Source organism: Etheostoma cragini, chromosome 11 (assembly GCF_013103735.1).
Source record: "Etheostoma cragini isolate CJK2018 chromosome 11, CSU_Ecrag_1.0, whole genome shotgun sequence".
NCBI lineage: Eukaryota > Metazoa > Chordata > Actinopteri > Perciformes > Percidae > Etheostoma > Etheostoma cragini.
Window position 1 is genome coordinate 20,822,918 of NC_048417.1, and position 18,194 is coordinate 20,841,111.

The following is an 18,194-nucleotide window of genomic DNA, read 5'->3' on the forward strand; positions in this document are numbered from 1 at the left end:
CTCTCACACTGCGTTGCTTTCATTGCTGTCAGGACTTTGTACATCACACCAGCTGTATGTGCCTTGATACGATGGTGTAAGATAAGGATAAGATAAACATTAAATGGCTAAATCTGGAAACCGCAATTACCAAGACTTTCTGAAGGTGATGCTACATTTGCACTTCAAATGCTGCTTCCACCGCTGTTTCAAGTGTGTAACAAAATGGCAGGTCCACAGCACATTAAAAGTATCAAAGAAAGACTGTTTTCACACAGTGGAAAAGCGCATTATGCTTTGTGAATTGACAAATGACTATTTCATCTAATCAGATGTGGAATTCAAAATTTCAGAAAAGTAATGACATTTTCCTCAAACCACATTGCCTGTGCAGGCAGATTATCAGTGGTTGGAGCTTTTTATATGATAATTAACCCAGAGAAATGGGAATATTGTCTATTTGTCCTGGAAAAGCAATTCAGAACTTCTCAAAGAATCGTGGCATTATTCATATTAGCTCTGATATGAGCACATTTGAAGCATAGGATGTTATCATTTCAAAAGACATTTTTAGATAAAGGAATGGAAATACTGTTCATGTGTTATGCATCTCCCTAACAACATTCACGGCCAATTTACAAAATAAATCAGATAACTCGAAGAGCATTAAATATGAAAAATGAATTGCACTGAACTGCCTTCCTCTATCCGCTGCAGTGAAAAAATGTGCTGGTTAATTATACAGGAAGAGCAAAGCACACAAGTATGATCTGCAACATCTTAGTCAAACACTCTCAAAGGCAAAGACATCGAAGTTCTATGGTCACATTTTATTTGAGTTATTCTTCTTGAAATGAGTTGTAATCAGTCCCTAACTACTAATGTGTGGATGGTTTGAAGGCCAATGAATCATACAAAGCGTCTACAGTCAGACTGGGAAGCTGTAGTTAATCACAGTAGCGCCTTTGAGCTAAATGCTAGTGTCAGCACGCTATCATACTCATAATGATAATGCCTACGTATGTTTAGCAGGTATAATGTTTCACGTGGTCAACGCCATCTTAGTTTAGTGTGGTAGACTGTTAACCTTTGTTAGTTAAGGGATCACCAAAGATATTAGTATTTATCATTTGGGCACTATGGATGTCTGTGCTCAATTTTAAGCCAATCAATTCTGTCATGTCTTTTTTCTGTCAATTTGTTTCTTGGCTGGGCCTGTCCTCCCCTAAATACAGTTTGATGTGTATTTATTACACGGGTGAGTCTAAAGTTATAGAACAGGCATTTGTATACTTAGAAATATGGTTTATATTAACATGTTCCACTAACTGTAATAAAAAAAAAATTGTCAAAAGGATTTTAAATGCATGTCAAACTATGGATGCAGCCTGTTCTGATAGTTGAGGGAATATTGAGTGGGGGGGTTTTCTGTGTGGGATAATTGATCAATTCCAGCACAGCTGTGGGCTGTATTTAAGCACCGTGTCCCTTTGCGATTGCTAAAATGTCTTGAAAAAGATCCTTGTGACTGAAACGTTGACTCTTTAAAAAAAAAAACATCACTGGAGAGGTGATACGTGTGTGGGGGAATTGACTTTTTTCTTTGGAATTGGATCGTGAAGGGAATTAATTCCCTGCACCGCAAAGGAGACAAAGCAAGTGGTGTGTTACCTTCTACTCATCTAATCCATCCAAGAACAAGAATTAGAAATGTCAAACTCATGGTGGTGCTAGATGAAAAGTAAGCGGTCAAACAGAGTCATTATGATTCCTCCTCTGTGGAACATAAATGTACAAATTTGTGTCTCAATCCATTGAATAGTTGTACAAATATTTCAGTTTGTGCTGGACCGACAGACCAACATTGTCATCTGTAGAGACACCACTAACAGAGAGAAAAAAGGAAAAACTATTAAAAGGGGATACACAATGTCTCAGTGTGTGTATATGTAGGCGTGTGTGTGTGTGTGTATGTTGGGAATTGGATGTGTTTGGTGTATTTGCAAATTGCTGTAGTTCCATCTCTCTTGCCTCCCAGAGAATGCAATGCAATACCTCTCTAGGTCTGCACACAAGCAATGCTTTCATAATACAACAAACTGCTGGCTGTTTCATGACTTGCTACACCAGTCTAAGGGCTAGACGATTCAATCGCCTGACAACTCAAATACAGGCAGCGAGTGTTTTGACACAATGTTTGTGGACTACTCCATCACATCTAAATACCTTGTGCATGTGTGTGAGGGTGATGAAGCTTAACAGCTACTCTGACCACCTGCATGGAAGCACCCAGTCCATTTTGCTTTGGTGCAAAAAGCAAGGACACATGATGGGTATGTGTGCAAGCTATTGGTTTGGATGGCATATTGTATTAATCACTACCCTGACTTAATTATGGTCCCCCTGCTTAACTGGAGATATCTTGACTTTTTCAAGGAAAATTCTGCATAAATTAGCACTAATTAAAGCACAGGGAAGAATGCCTCTGGTGAGGGAAGTATAGGACTGGCATTGTATTGTGTAATCCTTTCATATGTCACCGCTTTCTATTGAACCCACATTTCCCCCATCTTCAGTTTAACCATTTCAGTGTCTGATGCCTTATTAATTCATTGTTACACTGGAAGTGCTGTATATTATAATTCAAAAAGAGAATTGGAAAAAACCTGTGTCCTCAACAGCCTCACTCCGAATTCAGGGTCGGAATTAGACTTTCAAACAAGCAGCAACACCCACTTGAGAAATCTTGAATACACAATAAGGGGGAGCAAAACAAAGTGAAGATAAATTTCCTCGTGGCATGACAAACAATCATCTCTTGTCTTTCTGTCTCCTCCTTATATGCTGTATGTATTATTTGTTACAGGCCTGGATCTCTTCAAATGACAAAAGCATTACAACAAATAGCTTCTTGTTAATGGGAAATAAATATTCTTCCAAGTGCCAACAGTGTTGTGTACAGCAAACAAACACCTCATCTATTTCCACCCGTTGAGAGAACAAAACATTTCAGTTTATTGTGTGGAAGCTCATCCATGAGAGGTAAGATTTGTTGGTTTACCACACTGGAATTCATCTGCTCCGTCTTCGCAGTCTTTTTGGCCATCGCACAGCCACACGCTGGAGATGCAGTTCCCACTTGGACAAGCAAAGTGGCCTTCGTCGCACTTCTGCCCATGGGAAACTGGGACAAACAACAAAACCACATCAGTCCTCTGTGCATTAGCAATGATTGAGGTCATTATGGTTTCCTAAGCTCTCTCTGAATATCTGATTCCACTGTCATAATCATCTCTGTAAAATTTGATCCGTCTTAAGTCTTTTCTAATTGGAGCTGGCTCCCTTAATCTGTCTCTGAATGCACACGCAAAATGCACGTCTTTGTGTGTGTGTGTGAATTTATGTTGGATGCTCACCCTGGCAGTTGGTCTCGTCTGTGTAGTCTCCGCAGTCGTTTGCACCATCACAGATCCATGTTGGGTGGATGCACAGTGAGGTGAAGTTGCAGCTGATGAAATCTTGTTCTTGAACCCCCAGCTTGTAAAAGTGAGAGCAGTCGGTGTGGTCTGAGTACAAAACACAGCCCCACAATACTTGTCACAATGGAAGCGATCGTGGAGGTAAGGGTGAGCAGGGCAATCTTTCAATCAGACCCCCGTGACAAGCGCAGATTTAAGTTACTCGGACCATCTGCTCTGCTACAGGTAGAGCTGTGTGCTCACAATTTAAATTGCAAAATGCAACATGCAAATCACGGGCTAAAAGGACTTACTGCAGCTTTTTTCATCTGAGGCATCGGCACAGTCAATGACCTGGTTACACCAGGCTGAGCTGGGTACACAGCTCCCATCCTTGCATGAGGCTTCGGATGAGCCACACGTGACATCTGGGGGAGAGAATTAGCATTTCAAAAAGATAACAGAAACAGCACTCAGAGGCAGTAACAGGTACGTCTTACAACAATACTTAGAAACTCTTTCTGGGGGTGGATCAAATTAGCTCCCGGTTGCAAACTGGCAAGCAGAAGGAAAAAAAAAGTTTTTTGATGAGTTGGGAATGTTTGTGCAGTTGGACTGCCTGTTCTATGATTCTTGCCTGAATGTCATGACTCTGCGTGCTAAAGCAATGACATAAAAGATGGGCAAGTTGGCTTTGTTGTTCATTTACCAACTACTGCACATTGGCCATTTCAACTTTCTGCATTACATTATCAGTATATAGCATACATACCACTTTAATTACATTTTCTAATGTGACTGGAGAAATGTGTTTTTGATGTCACTTTAACAAGAAAATGCAATGCTAAAGATGATACACCGTGTTGAGATAAGGTACACCTGGAAAATCCCCGCGAAACTGGAAGGCGCAAAATTATTATGAGAACACCACCGTCTCCTTGTGTGCTCAATCAGTTTGGTAAAGAACACACCCTGATATTATCCCACCATAGTCCAATAAAAGCAGTGGAATAAGCACAACTGTAATTTTTACTGGATTATTCCACCATCAAGTTTAAAAAAAAAAAATCAGTCTGGCCATATTGAAGGGATACACAATATTGCCTAGGCAGCTTTTAAGTGTGGGGGTGTTGGAAGTACTCTTTGAATTTGTGAACTCTTTATGATCTTGGGGCTCATTAGACAGTGAAGGCTTAGCGCAGCATGTGGCCTAGCGTGGCGTATTAATATAAGCATTAGTGTCGCTGGATCCTGCCCTCAGAAGCAGGACGGATTGAACAGGAGATCAAAGGGCTGGGACTCACTGTTACAGAAAGCTTCATCAGAGTTATCCCCACAGTCATCGACCCTGTCACAGAAACGACTGTTGGCCACACACCGTTGGTTGTAGCAGGGCCGGAAACCTTTCCGACAGCTCCTGTTGTCTGAACACAGTCGCATTCATAAATAGGTTAGAAATGACCAAAGTTGTGTTAGTATCAGAAATCTCACAAAGTTGTGAAGCGTTTCTCACCACAGTACTGCATCTTCTCATCCGATTTATCTTTGCAGTGGGCTACACCGTCACAGGTTAGCTGGTAGTTTATGCACTCGCCGTTCCCACACTCAAATTCAGTGTGGATGTTGCAGGAGGAATTTTCTGCTGCAGAAGATGACAATGAAGGTAATAAACTATGAACGTCAAACTCTGAAAGCTCAACTGTACCTATTGAACAGGCGTCACACATGCAGGTAAGCTCAGAGGCAACTTTTCACTGCCTACTTACTACTACTACTACTTACTCCACTTATATTCCAACGAGAATTGTAAATGTTATAAATAGATGCATTCAGTAACCACATTACCCTTATACCTTGACCTGAGGGAAATCTGGCTGGGAAATGCTTGGCACATTATTTAGTTGGTGGCTAATTCTCATTTGATCAAGTACACTGGTCTAATAATTAATGTCAACCTAGCACTTAGTAAAATCCAACAATAAATACCTTCACCGACTTTGACCAATCCCTGTCTCTGCTCAGCTACCTGCAGCTTTACAATATAAATATGTGAAACTTCTTGTTGTGATGAGCAGAATGGCAGAGTAGTAAAAACAAAACAAAAAAAACTGTCGTCCTCTACTGTGACATCCAGGCTACCATCCAGCTCTCTGAGTCACTTGCCATGTTTAGTCTGGCCAAACCTCCCACGTTTGAACAGCTCCTCCCACCTTATGCTCTATCCTCACATTGCATTTCTAATTCAACCAGCAATCTGTCAAATTAGGAAGCCAAACACCATTGAAATGCTTTAGTCCTGTCACTTTAAGCAGGTAACCGTGACACCCGATGCTTTCAACTTTGTTTTCCTGCTATCTTTAGTCACATTATAGCTTTATTTTCCTTAGCAATATTGACTATGACTTCTGAAACCATTACACACTCACTGCTTAGTCAAAGAGAACGAGACAGCGGGCTTCCCTGTTTGTGTGCGGTTATGTTCAAAGGAATCAATTCAAAAGATATTAAAGGTTCATGTAAACAGCACAAAAACAAGCTTAACGTGAGTGTGGACAGAAGCCAGATTACACAATGCATTTTAAAGTATCCATACAGAGTGTCATTACAATCAATAGCTGGTACTGAGAATATTCCACAGGCTAGCCTCTGTTGTATTAATAAATGTAAAGCGCCTCATGACTTACACACGCATCTGTTGTCGTTTAACAGCACACGTTCTCCACGGCAAGTGCAGTTGACCCTCCCATCAGGGGTCAGGAGACAAAGGTCACCGCAGCCTCCATTCATGTGTCGGCATGGGGACAGCTCACCTTTAATAACAGTCAAATAGAACCCATTAAGCAGAGGTAAATCTCCCCCGGGACACGCTCTTTTAGATGTCATCAGTACGGCATGTTCAATGCACCCGTGGGGTTATATTCTGAGCCTAATACATTCCAAATGAATCATAAAAATCCCATGGGAAGTTGGGATAGAATTTGGATTATCTGTTCTTACTATATCTATCTTTATGAATTAGGCGTTTCCTAAATGGTTAGTAGTGTAAATCTAAAAAAGGAGCGCTTGTGTTTTGAATCTGAGGGCCTGACACCAAACCCGGTCATAACCGTTAATGGCTGAGATAGCTGATAACTCTTCTCATGTAAAATACAATTGCACCTGAGATGGACATGTATTGATTTGATGTGCTTTGGCTTGACATTGTGCACTGATTGAAGTGCACTCCTAAACCAGAAATAATCAGATAATAATACTTTTAACACATTTCTAGGACGGATTCTTTTTTAAATATGCACAGGGAAATGCTGCGCTTACATTTTGTTTTCATTTAAAGTATACACAGTGGTCAACATATGAATAAAAGGGGCTGTTTTGAAGTTAAAGGTGCCAACTATCCTAACAGGTAGCAAATGTATTACAATGTGGCATATTTTGACTTTCTTTGCCCGGGGTCCCGTGTGAAAAAGCTGTGTGCAGCTTTGTGGGAATCATGTATTGCACTAAATTGCATGACCAAACTGCAGAATAACCCCCAATAGAAGATGCTTGTCCAATCCTGAGAAAAAAGGTAGTAATAGAAGCTTTGCAACATTAGACGTGATATCAAGTGCAAGTGTTCAGAGACATGCATGTCCACTGGAGACCTTCTGTTATTACCTGCCCTCCAGCCATGAGTATTTTATTCATGAGAGAAAAAAACGTTCCTCTGTTCTGCAGCTCGGTTAAACCATTTATATGATTATTTATATTCAGGATATTCATGACTAGGAAAATGCAATAAGAGGGCAACAATGTGATGACCGATTGTTGGTCACTGCACATTATGCTGTAGCCTTGCAGCTGTGTCCAGGCAGTTCAAAGAATGTGATGATTTCCCATGATGAGAAAAACGAGGAGTAGCTCTCAGCATCCGAGTCTAACCAGCGGGGCAATCTTAAGCCCATTTCCTTTTGTCCTTGGAAATAACACTTTGAACAACACTTTAGAGACTCCCTTTACAACATAGGTTACTTACTAATTAAGTACATCTGAAAGATTTTGTTTTTGTTTTTAGCCATTCCAGATAAGACTACGTTCATGTATCATATCCGCTGTTTCTTACACCAAAAGAAATTTTGCTTTTAGTAAGTACTGATGGTGCGATTCACCAGTGGTCCAATCTTATCAGCCAATTTAAGCTGAACACATCTGTGTAGAAAATGTGACTTTCTATAATTTGTTATTTGTTTATACCTTTAAATTATGATTTCTTTAAGTTACATTCAGTTCACAGTTCACCTTTATTAGATGTACCTCATCTTAAGATAAAAAGATCCCATTCATATGCTGTTTCAATACATATCATTGTTACATCCCAGGTTATTAAATTAAACAATATTGGCTGATATATTGTTCTCAGATTTTTTTGATTCTCTTTTTTTTAATTGAATTAGATTTTCACAGGACAAGGCCCAATACATTTGTTGAGCTAATTTCCATAGTCCCTGGACAGGGGTTTACAAGTTATGTGCAGATTGAAAGAAGCGAAAGAGAACAGCCAGTAGTGGTGAATTAAAACATTACACTTTTGAAAAAAGAAAATGTATATATTGGTATCGGTAAATAGCCAAAATCAGTCAAAAAAATGTCAAAGCAGTGGGGGAGGAAACCATATGCATCCCTCCAAAAACCAATGAAACACACAAGTGCATGCAAACTAGCACAGATAAGCACAGTTTCCTGGAATATTCTCATTTTGCTTAAGTAAAAAGTGCATAAAGCAACACGTTTATTTTGGTCGCTTGTCCAAAACAACACTAACACAACGAATATGCACATGTGTAAACTCCACGTGCACACATCATCGCCCAGCCACCTGCACCCACATAATACACTAATATTTGCAGACACAACACTGCATCCAATGGTCATTAAAGGAAGCTCATCTCCAGGTGTTTAAATACTCACAGTTGTTTGTGTCCCTGGCCACAGCTATGATTCCCATTGGTTGATGAGGTATGTCTGCTCGAAGCACCTTGGTGTCACCGCCCGTGTACTTGTTTGATCGCAGCACAGATCTACGGGCCCAGTCTGACCAGTAGATGAAATCTGCATAGATGGCGAGCCCGTAGAAGTTTCCGGCTCCTGATTTAACTATGACCTTAATAGTGTACAGCAAAGCATGTATGTTAGGACTGCTTTTCATCATGCTTTTCAGATGCAGTGCTATCAAATGCAACTCTGGTAGCCCATTACATACATAAAGTATATGTGAATGATTCTACATGCCAGAATAAAAGGTACAGTTATAACTGGGGAATGTCCATTTCAGAATCAGAAACAGAACACTTAATTGATCCCCTCTGGGAAATGATTTAATTTATTTACAAGCCAATAACTCTTTTCAAAATCTGGCAAGAGAAACCATTGACAGAATTCTGAGTGCAACCCTAAGAATACATTTGGAGGATAACGTTTCGACTCATTAATCAACACATCACCCCCGCAGCCCACATGACTGCTTAACCCAGATGTTGGGGGAATAAATGACAGTGCCATTGGCAGGGAGGCAGGAATCCATCAGATTCCTCCTTGTGGGACTCTCCAGGCTTTTGGGGGGTGGGGGCGGCAGGGTTGGTGGTGGGGGGGGTCAGAGCCTCCAGCAGCTCTGTAGTCTCAGCCATTAATGGGACAGGCTTGTAAGCAGCATCACATTAGCCCTGTGCCATACTGGGATTAATAGGACAGGTGTTGATTAAAGTAGCCCAGCGTGTGGAAGCAACAACTGGCCATCAGGTGAGTGGGAGACAGAAACAGAGGCAGAGAAGGAAAGAGAGGGAAAGACAACACGCCAGATGGAGTTGGATGGAACATATTGATGGAAAATTAGATGTGGGAGACTTTATGTTCACAGCCAGCAACATATTACGTTGTGCCAGACTCGTGTTTTGGATAAATGTGAACATATTTCCTACGTTCTTATCACTCTCTCTCTCTGTTCAGCAATGTTAAAATAAGGACATTCAATTGCCACGTTGACAAACTACAAACATAGTACCTCAATGAGCCTTGGTTTTACATGGCAACATAAACATGACACAAACTAACAGCTCTCAATTCATATCCCCTCTTTCCATGGTAAAAAGGGCATCTTTTCCGCACCACACATACACACATCTTCCCTTATCGTGCACACCGCTGCCCTTTGTGAAGCAGTGCCTTCATTAACAACACGGGTCTCCACTCTCAAAATGACACAGGGGAGTGGGCCTTGCCACGGCTTTTGTTCTTCTCTGCTGCCGACGACACTGTCAGCATGTAATGTCACTGTTGCAGGATGAAGGGTAGCTGGGCCCCGGAGGACACTCCCCTTCCATTCAAGACAACATTTATATGACAAAAAAAAGAAAAAAGTTCTATTATGTGTTTTACAGTATCTATTCTAGAGCCTGAGCAGAACACAGCGAAGTGACAAGAAGCTTTAGGCTCCCGTCTACACAGTAAGCTTCTTCTATACAATGGATGGGTTGTCTTACAATTTCCACATCCGCAGTTAGAGTAAGTGCTGAAGTTATCAGCTAAACCTCTGTTTAATTTACACATTTTAATTGGAATGGTGATGTGCACCCAGAGCGGTCTCGCTGCAAAGTCTTCATTAGCAGGACTACACTGCAGCAAGGGCAGCTGGGGGCCCAAAGGTGAGGAATTTCTGAGCCATGTGACCCAGCTCAGCAAACATATGGGTAACTAATTGAGATGGGCCAAGGTGCTGAGGTGTTGAGGTCATGTCAAACCAAAACTGAAAGCCATAGCAAAAAAGGCCATATTGTACGATGATCTTTTAGATATCCAGCAGGGTTTTTTATACATTATGCATGCAACTTAGACAAATTGAGAACTACCCTCACTGATATTCTTTACTTTAGCAGGGAATGGCTTCTGTGATTAAGCAAACCATCTGTACCGCCAGAGCTGAAATCTCAGAAAGAACATCAATAGGTATTTCAGATCCTATCTGCTGTATATAAGATCATGTTTTAGGAGCTCAGTAGGGATGGGAGATTAAATGATAAAAAAAAAAAAAATTAAATTTCATTGCAGAAGAAAATGGCAGATCAACTTGACATCCGTGTTTCTCTTATGTTTGGTAATGAAACATCTCCATCACTGAGAGAGAAATGTGGGAAATTTATTCAAACTAGAGAGTCACTGGGTTGTTTTTCATGAACACATTCTCATTTCATTCATGGTAATTTCAAAGGGTACAATACAAGGGTGGAATGTTAATTAAAACACGGATACTTTATAAAAGGACAGTCTTTTAAATTAAAAGTAAAAAGCTCATATTTTTACAAAGGGAAAAAAAGATATTGCTTGAAATTAGTCAACCGCAATTAGGAATACTTTTATACTCACATATCTGCTGGAACCATCGTAGTCACATCTCTCAATTTTGCCAAGGCTTCCATCTGAAAAGTAGAGCTTCTCTGCTTTGTGGTCAATAGTCAGTCCGTTGGGCGTCAGGATGTCCGAACTGATGATAATCCTCATGTTCTTGCCTGCTAAGGTGGATCTCATGATGCTGGGTCTCTGCTCATTCCAGTTGGTCCAAAACATCAGGCTAACATGTGGGGGGACAAACAAACCAAACATTAATAACTAACAAGCCAGCGGAGGAGGGTCTGGTTTCTTTAAACCAATCCTAGTGGTCGGCGGTGCAAAGCGCGAAGCTGCGCCACGGTGCCTTTGCAAAATAGCCTCGGGAAGGAACTTGTTTTGGTGGAATGTGTTCGTTCAAAGGTTGTTTTAGTCATGAAAACAGAAAAGTCAGATTGGACAGATCGTCTAGCTAGCTGTCTGGATTTAACCTGCAGAGATCAGAGGACCAGGTAACCATAGTCCCCAAAAATCTACCGAGGTTAGAATTACAAGACAAAGAAAGTGAAAGGTAATGGTACATCCAAAAAAAGTAACATCCAGCGGAATTTCAGGCAGAACGAGAAGAATCCCCGAAGTGGAACATCGTGGATATAGACTACTAATTAGCAGACACCTCTCTTCCTTTGCAATTTAGCAATAGAAAGTGGCTTCATCTTAGTGTGTATATGCCATCAGAGAGCCCCACCCTCGCCAAAATAAGCACTACCTCACCTTTAACAACACCTGAGCAAGAACTACAAAACAAATATGTGTACTCTGAAATTAATTCAGGGAGCAGGAATGCTAGTTTTTTATCACAGCCGCTATACCAACATGTCAACCCGGGAACTGCCATGCCGGCAAAACAAACCCAAATGAAGAGGGAACTGTTTCCTCTCTTCGCTGGAGTTTTGCTGTCGTGCCACTCAGTTATCAACATGTTGCTGAGACCTCCTCGGCCTGTCATGGGCTTCCCCTTTTATCCCTGAAGGAGCTCATCACTGATAAAGTGTAGCTCAGTTTCAATTAAATGGAAAACGGATTAGCATCACTAGTTGCGAGACGGAGGTCATTTATTCACATTCTCCTCTGTAAGGACTAAGAATATAAAAAAACACAGATAATAGCAACGGTGTAAATTAATGAAAGATCTATATCTCAGTTTTTCCAGGGTAGCAAGATGGATGGTGCACATTTCAAACACACAGCTATGCAGATAAACCAGATATAAAAATCTTTTTTAGCTCCTGGGCTCTCATGTTATACTATGATGAAGACATGGAAGTCGACCCTAGTACGATAATAAGGATTTCGGTCAGAAGTCGCAACCAGGGACTGCTTATTAATCACGGAGTGAGAATTTTAATTATCAGACAGTGCTTCTGGAGTGTAATGGATATGGTGCCAAAGGATATAGTCTGAGGTCAAAAAATGAATTTAGTTACTTCATCAAAAGGAGAAAGATGCTCACTCTTTTCAGACTGCTCGCAGAAACATTTTATATTCATGAATATGCAAGTGTTCAATCTGAACTTCATGCGACAGGAATACTGAGGTGTTATTTTTTTAACAACAGACAACACCTTTTCCGAGAGAACAGGCACACATTTAACTGTAAATCAGGTTTCAAAGGGCTATGGGTGCCGTTCAGAGACGATAAAACACACCTACAGTGCCAAAAATGCTAGCCAAAACACAATCTATAAAAAAAAAACATCATTATTGAAAAGCAATAATAGAGTCTTGTGAGGGGAAAAAACACACATACTTATCTCTGGTTTCATCTTATTTTTTTGGATTCTCTCAAACTACTACAAACCACAACGTGTTACAAAAACACGATTAGAATCATTTTAAATATGCTATAGAGCCTAATATTTTCTGTCACTTTGTGACTCTGTGAAAGGTGCTATATAAAATAAACTTATGGTTTTATTTATCCATTTTAAACACGTTATTGTCTTTATGTTGGAATTTTTAGTCTTGCTTAAACTTGTGTATTTTTGTTATTGTACATTATTTGTGTTGTGTTTCTGTGTCGTTTTAATTTTATTCTCTTCTGTAAAACACTTTGGACCGCATGCTTGCATAAAATGTGCTATATGAATAAAGTTGACTTGATATTTTTAGGTTCCGACTTATTGTGGATTGACTGACTGATACAATCATTCGTAGAGACTAAATCATAGAGAAAATTAAAGACTGAAAGAGTATTTACAGATTTAGAAGAGCTACTCACTTTTGACACTCATCCAGGGCCAGGACATGTGGATGGTCGTCCTCCGAGAGAGTGACCACGGGCTGACGGCTGAAGGCGCCGACTCGCTTCTGGTCTATGGTCTGTCTGGTGATGGTGGATGTGGTGGAGCTAGTCCAGTACAAGGTGTCCCAGGCCCGGTGGTAGGCAAGGCCCTCCACTGAGCCCACATCTAAAGGAACAGACACATAAGACCTCTACTTAAACACACACATAATGCAAAATATGTAACTGGAATTTTTTTCTTTCATAAATTTAGGCCCGAGGAGCATGTGTTGATATCATGATGTGTGGCCTTTAGGTAATGCAATCAAACTGAATTAAAGCATTGCAGTTATGCACTGCCGTCTGGGGGCTACTAAACTGCTAAGTTGCCTGGTTCAGATGTAGGTACAAATATTGAATTTGCTTGTAACAGATGGCAGGCTCCAATTGTGTTAGAATAGGGATTTCTGTATGTTTCCTTGGTGATTGACAGGGGAATGACTTCATGCGTCACTACACTTGGCAGACAACAATTTGTTGATGCAACAGACACTCAGGAACTGAATGTGTTTTTATTGCAAACCAATTACCCTAAACCGAAAATATAAAAAGGCCTTTGCAGCCTCCCAGGTGCAAGAATGTGGCTGACAGGGAGGAGACCTCCAGAGAGAGAGACACAGTGGTCCCTTGTCAGAACACCTTGTCTATTCTTTGTTAATCATTTAATGTAAATTCAGTTTTTTAGGCAAGATTTTCATATATGACCTACTGATAATGTGCTCCACTGTTTCAATATTGCTCAATAATTAAAAGGCAGGGTTGGTAACTATTTTCAAAACACAACCATAACCACCAACCATATTGTTTACACCCTAACAGGAATAAATAGGTTAAGGGCTCTGAAAAAGAAGCCCTCTGTAGCTGCTGTAATCCTTTAAAAACGCCCACCAATCACTGCCTTGCAGTCGGCATGGGAAGAACCAATGAAATGCCTCCTTGCCTCGCTGCTGGTACTCTCCACCCTCCTGTGTACGAGCCTGAGCTCAATTTGCGTATATTTGGTGTTTGCTTACTGGTGAATGGAACATTTAGTAAATCTGTGGTCCTTTCACATTTTCATCTGGCAATCCATCCCCTAATATGGCTTAATGGTGATTAAGTGTTCAATGCTAGATAACTTTCTGGCTGTATTCCCTTATCTAAAACCCCATAAACGTTTTTTTAGAATACTGACGACACTACCTGAGTCAGCCGATCACTAATTAATAGTTTGTAATAAAAGGCGTCTGGCAGCATGGAGTTTCTCACAAATTGTTGGCAGGGCGAGGGAGTAATTAATGGGGGACATGGAGTTTAATTAGGGAAATATGGATGATTAACATCTTCACCTTTCCTCAATGGCGTTATGCAGGCAGAAACTTTTGAAGGAAAATAGAAAAAAGGCCTGCTTTTATAAACTGTATTGGGTTAGAAGCTGCTTAAAGGTTCATATTGTAAAAAGTGAGATTTACATGTTTTTATGTTTATAAAGCAGGTCAAGGTACTGTATTAATAGTGTAAAGTCCACAGAGAAATGCATTAACTGTATTCAATAACTCTGTCTTCAAACAAGTCTTCAGGATTTCCGTACTGTTGCGTGCAGAGAGTCCAAGAGCGCAGATGGGTAAGACTTGGAAACGCTGACCAATCAGAGCGGACTGGGCTTTTTTAGGAGGGGGGCTTAAAGAGACAGGCGCTAAATTTAACTGTTAACATACAAGTTTATTCAGCTACACAGTAAAAAAAAAAAAGCAAGTAAACATTTTCTAGTAGAAACCAAAAATATACATTACGAAACTGAAAATGAGCATGAGGTTGGACATTTAAAGGTGGGAATTTCATCAAAAGGAATATGAACCAGATGGATGTGTTGCTTCACATAACAATACGATAATTAGGAAACAAAATTACAGGATAATTAAAGAAACAAGGAAGGTCATGGTACCCTAACACAGTTGCATGCAATTTAACAGCATACAAACAATGTGTTGCCATCCCCTAATATAGAACTCACAGGCATGTATTATGCATTCAAAGACTTAAATTCTACTCAAATTGCACCACTTTGATTTCGCATTTCACAAGTGCCAAAGTGTGAAGGGCACTTTGAAACCCCAACAGAGGGTACTTATAAACATTTGTTTATTTCTACACAATAAATAAATAAGCAGAAAGCTCGCTCAGCAGGGGTGTGAGAGATAGGTCGGGGATCACGCTGCCAGTCTCCCAGTATGTGCTCCCAGTAGGAACTTCACATGGCAGAGGATGTTAGCCGAGCAGAACAGAGGGTTTTGCTGTTCATCTGGCTCCAGTCATGCTTATCAAGACAGGACTGACTGAGATTTAGTGAAGGAATAGAGAGGGATTGGCCCCATCATTCAATCGATGGCAGCCAGTAACCAGAACGCTTTCAAACACAGACATTTTACTGTCCGGATTTAGTATCAAATGGTCTTTTTAGATGAATAACAGTAGTAAAAAAAAATAATAATAATAATAGTGGAGGAGGAGAAAATGCTATTAATGCTATGCTATCTACATACATGCCATTTATGCCACGCCACCAAGGCAGCAGCTTCAGTCTGTAGAGTTCCTTTACTGGATCTGCCGAGCGACAGTGCTGCTCTGTACGACAGGCGCATGTTGGCAGTGCTCATCAGTGTTAGGAGTCACGCGTTACAAAAGTAACGCAATTACATAATGTATTCCTTTTTGCTGTAACGCAGTAACAAAATGCATTCCTAGTTACATTTCAATAATATTATACCCGTTACAATCTCAGTAACACGAGATACAACGCATTTTAATGCAACATTTAGTGGTGTTTTCTTCTTTTTTTTTAAGAATTCACAGACACCGCAAAATATTTCTTCACAGGAAAAAAAAAAAGCCACGAGTTCTATCTCCTGGAGTTATTACGCAGCGTTGGAGTGAGGTGCTGTCCCATCTCTGTTCCGGTGGTCAGAGCCAGAACCAGAGACAGTACGGACAACATCTATGTCTCAACAGGTGACGGTATATCAGCGCGTATATATATAGCGTGTATATCTATTTTATAGCTTTATTTAATTTGCATATTTATGTTAATTATTAAAAATAATATAAACAATGTATGCTGTATTAAAGTGGATAAAAAGGAGACTTTATTGATCCGTTGGTGATATTCACAAGCTAGCTGCCACGTCAAACTGTTATTTTGGTGAAAGTAACTCCAAAGTAATGCAAAAGTAGTGTAAAGCATTGCAATTCAAAGACAGTAATGTTGTCATATAACTAATTACTTTCAAATGACAATAATTAGTAATCTATGATGCATTACATTTTGAAAATAACTTGCCCAACACTGGTGCTCACAGCGTAAATATGGGCTTCTGGAAGCAGGCAGGTGCTTAAAGCCTAAGTGAAGCGACAACTGTATTGATTGAAGACGTGTGTTGTGGACACGTTGTGATAATGTGAAAAACACTCACTTTCTGCAATAATAGATCTGCCGGTCCAGTCGTCGTTAATCATCTGGATGTTTCCAAAATGGACGTCACTGAAAAAGATGCGGTTGGTCCGAGATGTCTTCTGACTGAAGTCAAAGGCCAGGGCTATGACATTCTTGAAAAAAGCTGGATTTTCAAATGGCTGGACAGGTGAGTTGAGGTCATTCTCATCTGATAGGTGGATGCTTTTTAGAATGGTTCTCTCAGAGAAGAGTAGATAACCTTCGTAGCGCTCACAGGCAAAGCCGTCATCTGCCAAGCGGCCATGGGCGCAGGAGCAAGTCCGGCGACCACTGCCCAGGTGGAAGCACAGCTGCTGGCAGCCTCCATTGCTCCTGGCACAGGGGTTTGTACCTTAAAAAACACAAATAAGAACATGTTCAATTACCGATTTAACCTTATTTTCTGCCCCGTTGCAATCATGTTAAAATTGTATGTGACTAATGCATTACAGTTGAAAATCAAAGGTTCAGTGTAGCAGCCTCAAAGTGCTTGCAAAGTGGATTTTATAAAGGGCCTTTAAAAACTAAGTATAGGCAAAGACTGTGATAAAAAAGTAATTGCGTGAATCGATGTGGCTATTAAGGTGAGACCTCTACCTTTTTCTCTGCCTCTATTAAAGACTGTCACATCCTTCAAATTGACCCCCAGACCACTCCTCATGGTCACAGCCTCACTGGCGTCAGTCTTGAGGCCACGTCGGATTGAACCGTTGGAGTGAGCCCTGAAGTACAGCCGGAAAGAGAGAGGGGGGTGACAAAGTTAGATAGATAGATAGAAGGATGGATTGTTTCATTTGTCAATGGTGAAGCAAAATCCAAGACTGCAGTCAACCAGTCCTGAAAGTCCTGAAAGTCCAGTTCAAGTTGTTGAGGATAAAAAAAAACAAAAAGGCTAAGGACTTCTGTCCATTGTGGTCCGCTTTGTAAAGGGGTGAAAAAGAGATGACTTATCTGCAAAAAACGTTAAAAACACACAAAACAGACAAACAAACCAAATAGATGGATTAATTATTTAACAACTATTTCTTAAACAATAGTTTAAAACCTTTCTCAGTCTGTTGTTGCATCAGAGATTCCACAACACTCTTGCAAAGAACTACAAAATGTATAAAGCGACAGATTTCACAAAAAAAGAAAGATGAATCATTAAATTTTAAAGGTGTACTTAACATTGACATAAGGGTGAGGAAGGCTTCACCTGTCATGATAAGCCATAATTTTGCAGAGAGTAGTTACAAAAATAGGTGGCGACACTCACTATGAGGATTCTGTTATTATTTTCGCATAAGACCTTTGAAGGAAAGGGTTAACGTCAGGTTAGTATTATGGAGTTTGCAGGGCATTGAATGTGTGTGCATATATGAAAATAATAAATTACCTGTCAGACCAGTAGATATAAGGCCCAAACACAGCCACTGAGAAGAGGTCTACGTTGGCCACAGACAGTACAATCTCCCGGCTCTCACCTGTCTCAAGGTTGATCCTCTCGATCTTATCCGTGCGGGCGTCGCACCAGTATAATGTATTTTCCTGGAATGTAATTTTAAAATGCATATCACAACCCGAACCTCCTAAGCAATATCATAGT

At 40.4% G+C, this 18,194-nt stretch overlaps 1 protein-coding gene across 1 annotated transcript in view; it reads right to left on the reverse strand.

Moving 5' to 3' along the window:
- lrp1bb (low density lipoprotein receptor-related protein 1Bb) overlaps nt 1-18,194 on the reverse strand; it is a 196,640-nt gene that overhangs the window by 59,233 nt on the left and 119,213 nt on the right. The window contains exons 39-50 of the mRNA XM_034886078.1: nt 17,985-18,136; nt 17,204-17,328; nt 16,587-16,958; nt 13,075-13,264; nt 10,833-11,037; nt 8,385-8,577; nt 6,122-6,247; nt 4,951-5,079; nt 4,742-4,861; nt 3,752-3,865; nt 3,396-3,545; nt 3,041-3,163 (exon numbers count right to left, since the gene is read on the reverse strand). Of these exons, the coding sequence (XP_034741969.1) occupies nt 3,041-3,163; nt 3,396-3,545; nt 3,752-3,865; nt 4,742-4,861; nt 4,951-5,079; nt 6,122-6,247; nt 8,385-8,577; nt 10,833-11,037; nt 13,075-13,264; nt 16,587-16,958; nt 17,204-17,328; nt 17,985-18,136 (1,999 nt within the window). The remainder of the gene's footprint in view (nt 1-3,040; nt 3,164-3,395; nt 3,546-3,751; nt 3,866-4,741; nt 4,862-4,950; nt 5,080-6,121; nt 6,248-8,384; nt 8,578-10,832; nt 11,038-13,074; nt 13,265-16,586; nt 16,959-17,203; nt 17,329-17,984; nt 18,137-18,194) is intronic.